Genomic DNA, 6068 nt, shown 5'->3' with positions numbered 1-6068 from the left:
GGGTAAAGTGAATCTAATGTGACTCCCTAGGTGTAGCCTAAGGATGCGCAATCTCAGCCATTGAATACAAAAACCCCAAAATAATCTCAGCCATTGATCTAAAACAGTTAACAAAAAAAAACAAATTTCTAAAAAAACCCACAGCCCTATTGATAACATCCGCCGTGTTTAGCCCAAAAAAAAATCACGCCCAAAAAAACCCCCGATCTTCTTCTTCGTAAAAATCACGCTCGACGTTCGCCAAAAAACCTCCGATCTTCTTCTTCGTCTCCTCGACCTCGCCCAAAAAAATCACGATTAACGTCCGCTCAGCGTCGCCGCCTTGGCCCTCGACAAAGATCCGCGGTCTCCGTCAGTCCACGATCAACGTCGCTCAGCCGATCGGACATCCGCCATCGACATCCGCCGTGAGTCAGCCCTCGACATCCGCTCAGCATCGCCGCCTCGCCCTCGACATCCGCCGTCTGTCAGTCCTCGACATCCACCGTCCGTCAGCCCTGACTTCAGCGTCGGATCACGCCGCCACCTCTCCATTTGCTCATCAGTTGATTTATCATTTTGCAAATTGTGAGTCTCTTCATTTGGAGCATCAAAGGAGAACCTCTGCTCTTTAATCTCTGAGACTAACTCATACACATGCCTGCAGATTTATTCAGTAAAATGCTCATCTGTTAGAAAATGAACACTTTTTTTTAACTTCTTATTTTATTTTATTATTTATTTATTTATTTATTCATTCTGGAGGTAAGTGGTAATGTGTATACGAAGATAACTCAATGTAAAAAAAACAACAGTTTTCACATAAGACCATGGATGTCAACCTTAGTGGTAAAAATGTAGTTTAGGATTTTGGAGTCTACGGTTCAATACAGGCTTGCATCTTTCTTTAAAAAAAAAAAGATTACATTCATTTCTGCAACTAAAAGTCTACAAATTGGAAAAAAGCACAGTCAAGTGCGGAAACTAACATTTGGCTTCTTGTTGACTTCTTCAATTCAGTATGAGAATTGATATATATGGAGAAGGAAGCATCAGAACAGAAAGGCCCCTCTGATTCTGATTGTAGATAACATGTTAGTCCTTTTCTATTTCTACTGCAGATAGTTTGCAACCATAATTCTGATTGTAGATAACATGTTAGTCCTTTTCTATTTCTACTGCAGATAGTTTGCAACCATAATTGGGATACGTGATACAACAATGGTTGAAGATGAAAACAAAAATATAGCCCTTGACCTTGAAGGCGAGGACCATGGTTTACTATCTACGACAAGTTTTTTCTCTCAGGTGATAATATCTTATTGTTTATAGTGTACTACTATCTAATGACATATACCAAAATAGTTGTCTTTTATAATGAGTTTTATAATTTTTGTTTCTCTATTTTTATAGGCATCTCAGCATGAGCCAAATGTTGATGAGCCTATTGGCATTGAAAATGGTGAAGGTAATTTTGTTGTTGATCCATATATTGGAATGGAGTTCGCTACTCATGAGGAAGCTTATAATTTCTACAATGCATACGCCAGACTAAAGAGATTTGGTGTTCGCAAGGGTCACACAACTTGGTCGAGAAAGAAAGATGCAATCATATCTAGAATATATGTATGTGACAAGGATTTAAATTTTTAAAAGATAAAAGAGAAGATGGTCGGAATGTAATTCGAAAGTTCGATACAAGATGAGAAGATGGTCGGAATGTAATTCGAAAGTTCGATACAAGATGTGGATGCAACGCAAGGATGGTTATTGTACTCGATAGAAGCACTGAAAAATGGGTGGTCCAAAATTTAAACATTAATCATAATGGTCATCCATTAACCACCCCAAATCGGGTAAAGAAGCACTACTCACATCAGACACTTCATCGAGCTCAATCGACAAGAAGGTTGATGATACTCTTGACAATCAAGGTTTACGGCCTTCTACCATTTGTAAGGTTGTTGACGTTGCTCATGGAAATGAGCAAGGCTCTCTCACTCAACAAGAATGCCAAGCACAACTTAGAATTAAACGAAAAAATAATGTTGATCATGAGTGTGTGAGCATAGTTCGTCAATTTCAAGAGAAAAAGGTATTTGATCCTCAATTTTACTTCGCACTTGATTTAGAAAATGATGGGACGATGAGAAGTGTTTTTTGAATGGATGGTAGGTCGAGGACTTCTTACTTGCAATTTGGAGATGTTGTTTGCTTTGATGTTACATATAGAACGAACAATTTAAAATTACTGTTTGCACCATTTACGGGCGTTAACCATCATCGACATGTTACATATAGAACGAACAATTTAAAATTACTGTTTGCACCATTTACGGGCGTTAACCATCATCGACGATCTACTCTATTTGGGTGTGCGTTACTGGCCGATGAAACAGAGGAGACATTTATATGGTTATTTAGCTAATGGTTAAAATGTATGTCGGGTGTAGCACTATTAACAATCATCACTGATCAAGATAAAGCTATGTGTGGTGCAATTCACAAAGTTTTTCCTCAAACTCGTCATCGCTTTTGTTCTTGGCACCTTCATAGGAATGCCTTACAAAATATTCAATCAATGCATAATGAATATGGTGAGGATGTGGGTATAAAGTATAACAAATGGTATTGGAGTAAATCAGAAGAAAAATTTGTAAAGTGTTGGGAAGAAAAGCGGGATAAATATGGTGCAGATAAAAGGAATTGGTTAGTAAATTTATACAATCATCGAGATCATTGGGCTCCAGTGTATCTTAAAGACACATTTACTGCAGGAATGACATCTACTCAGCGGAGTGAGGGAATTAATGCCTTTTTTGATCATTTTGTGAATGCAAATACCGAGTTACATGATTTTGTTAAGCAATATGATAAAGCTGTTGAAGCTCGCCGAGCCAAACTCAGTTCCTACATTGATAATTGAACATCCCATTAAAAAACAAGCTAGGGAGAATTATACAAAGAATATGTTTACTATCTTTCAGAAAGAACTCAAGGATAGTTACTCCATGCTTCATGAAAGGTTGTCGAAGGACGGCACAAGTGCTACTTATGCCGTTTGGAATATAGATCGTGAGGCTGAGAGCAAGAAGAGGGTAAAGCATCATGTTGATTTCGATGCATCCAAAGATAAAAGAATTAAGTGCTCTTGTGCGAAATTTGATGCATCCAAAGATAAAAGAATTAAGTGCTCTTGTGCGAAATTTGAGATGGAAGGTATATTATGCAAACATAGCTTGCACATTTTAGTAAAGAAGCAAGTATTAGAAATTCCATCAAGATATATTATGCAACGATGGACAATTAAAGCAAGACATGTTGGTTGCGGAGTTGCATGCAACGATGGACAATTAAAGCAAGACATGTTGGTTGCGGAGTTGTTAGAAATTACATTTCAAATAGTAAAGACCAACTCTCTATCATTAAACATTGAGCCCTTAGGAGTAGATGTAACAAGGCACTAGAAGATACATTAACTTCAAGTACACTTTATGATAAGTTCAGTGCTTTTTTAGACTCATTTTTTGAAGAAGTTGGTACATACAAGAAAGAAAATGAACATAACGACAATGGTGATGAGAGCAATGCCAGTAATAAGATGCCTACTTCATCCATACCCAACTCTGTAGAGGAAGCAACTCAAATCACTATTCGTGATCCAGATAAGCCTATTGCCACGAAGGGATGACCAGCACAAGCTACTAGAATTAAGTCCGGAATGGAGATAGCACAAGAAAAGAGTATAAAAAAACAAAGATTTTGTGGATTTTGTAAGGGAAAAGGACATTATATAACGAGTTGTCCTTTAGCTAAGGTATTATATTTAATCTTAATTTAATATTTTTTCCCTGTAGATGCATTTGTCATGTTAAAGTTGTAATTTTTTTTGTAGATGAAAAATGTTGCAAGTGGTGGTCGAGAAAGATAACGGAGGGCCAAAACAAAGTTAACGGTGGGCCAAAACAAAGCATGTGTTTCTGAAGAATGTTGAAAATTTGAATTAAAGTTTATGTACGTATGGATGATTTGGTTGTATGGATTAATCATGTATGGCTAATAATATGGTTGTATCGATTAATCAAGTATGGATGATAATTTCAATTAAAGTTTATGTACATATGGATGATTTGGTTGTATAGATGATAATGCGGTTGTATGGATTAATTATGTATGGATGATAATTTGAATTTAATTATTTCTTCAAAGTTGATAACGGCTCCGCATATCTAAATGCCCATAAGGGACATGTCTTACATGTTCGCAGGCATAATATGAAGCCGATAATGAAAGCCACAATAAGTTTCACATATATTATAGGGTCTTCATTATTTATATCTACAATCATCTCGGCCATTCTATCGCGCTTCCCCCAAATCACCGCCTTTATTTTCTCATCGGCTTTCTTCTTGCCTTTAGACCTACTACTCTTCTTCTCCTTGAGTGTCTTATAATTCTTTACAAAATTGGTGCAGATTGTATTAGACGCAGTCCCACTCATTTTTATCAAAATTCCTTCCTTTGGCAAACCTGTAATTCGGTGAATATCATCTATACCAAACACACAATTTTTATTCCCAATCATGAATGAGCATGTATCGGAATTAAAATTTTGAATCAAGCAATCAATTACAATTTGCTCATTGCTCAAGGATGTGGGTAACTTGAGGAAGTTGTGAAAAGGCATCGTCTCTAGGGCTTTTATGTGCCTTTCATCTAATATTATTCGCTTATCAATTAAATCTCGAAAATAACACAAATTGGACGGAAGTCTCAATTGTGTTATCATAGCCCTACAAGAAAATTATAATTAAAAAATAGGTAAAAATTACTTATTTTTGGGCAAATTAAGACGCATATTAACACAAACAATATACCTAAAAATTAAATAGATACTCGATATGACAATAATCATAATAATTTTTACAAGTTTATTAACACACACATTAATTATCTCATGCAAGAGGATATATCTCATCAAGCAATGACTTGTTGACACAGACATCAGTAGGCGGAGGCAGCAATTTCAACTTTCGACGCATATTAAAACAAACATTATATCTCAAAAAAAATTTACTTACGACGTTAGGGGATTTTTGCATTTAGAAGAGGAAGGCTTTAATTTTGAAGAAATCGAAGGCGTTGACGCTTTCAATTTGTTCGAAGTCATGAGGCCTGATGAAGATGTCGAAGCAAGCTCCAAGCGAGGGAATGTCGAGGGCGAGTGCGAGCTTCAACGGCGACGCTGAGCGTCCGTATACTGAAAAGAGAGAAAACAAACGTGTCGATGTATCGAATATAACTACGTGTTAAAAACATAAGATTAATAACCCAGATAATCAAGAGCATAAACACAGAGTAATAGTGAACTTTCCTGTCTTTATATCAGGACGGAGATAATTAGTCATTGAATGTACAATATTGTTAGAAGAGAATTAATTATCATTACTTGTTGCCAAGAACGAAATGATCATATTCATATCCAATTTAAAAATAAACCTATCCCAAAATCTAAACTAAAAATTGATAATATTCATAATTCATATTCCAAAATCAACCAGAATTACAAGTTAAAACCTCCAACAAACAAGTTAATTCTTAACCTAAACTTGGCTCAAGACACACATAATTCGAGTTCGAATTCGAAACTCCATATATGAATATTAGAGTCCGCATTTGAATTCAATAATTTTAAACAAATACAAATGTGTAACAACTTAGTATTCGATTCGATCGTTTACATAAGATTTCATGCTTTATATTTGTTAGGGTTTAGCTCATAATTTCCCAGTTGCTGATGCCTTGAGAGCAGTCATCTTCATTTTGCTACTCATGTGGGGCGTTTGGATTGTGTGAGGGAATTCTTCGTTGGGAAATTAAGCTGATCAGCTTCAAAGAGATTTAGCAGAGTAAGCATAAAACTGTCCATTCTTTTCTTACTATTTTTTTTTGTGTTAATACTTTTTCGCCTAGAGTTACCTCCATTGATGTGCTATAGTTATCTTCATCTTCTCTTATTTTCAGATGTTGTTTTCCAAATTTACGGATAGCTATAGAATGTCTAATTTAACTATAACTAATTTAAGTTC

At 35.9% G+C, this 6068-nt stretch overlaps 1 protein-coding gene across 2 annotated transcripts; it reads left to right on the top strand.

Annotated features, from left to right (window-relative positions):
- Positions 402-1641, top strand: LOC109829555 (protein FAR1-RELATED SEQUENCE 12-like). Of its 2 annotated transcripts, XM_020396632.1 has the most exons (3): positions 402-567; positions 1164-1287; positions 1393-1641. In XM_020396632.1, the coding sequence occupies exons 2-3, from the start codon at positions 1201-1203 to the stop codon at positions 1630-1632; spliced, it is 327 nt and encodes a 108-aa protein (XP_020252221.1). In that variant the 5' UTR covers positions 402-567; positions 1164-1200; the 3' UTR covers positions 1633-1641. The 2 variants fall into 2 exon arrangements, with proteins under 2 accessions (XP_020252221.1, XP_020252222.1); XM_020396633.1 differs by lacking the exon at positions 402-567 and having other exon boundaries at positions 1145-1287.

Source organism: Asparagus officinalis, chromosome 2 (assembly GCF_001876935.1).
Source record: "Asparagus officinalis chromosome 2, Aspof.V1, whole genome shotgun sequence".
Classification (NCBI taxonomy): domain Eukaryota; kingdom Viridiplantae; phylum Streptophyta; class Magnoliopsida; order Asparagales; family Asparagaceae; genus Asparagus; species Asparagus officinalis.
The sequence above is the reverse complement of the archived record's forward strand: the minus strand, read 5'-3'. Positions and strand labels throughout refer to the sequence as shown.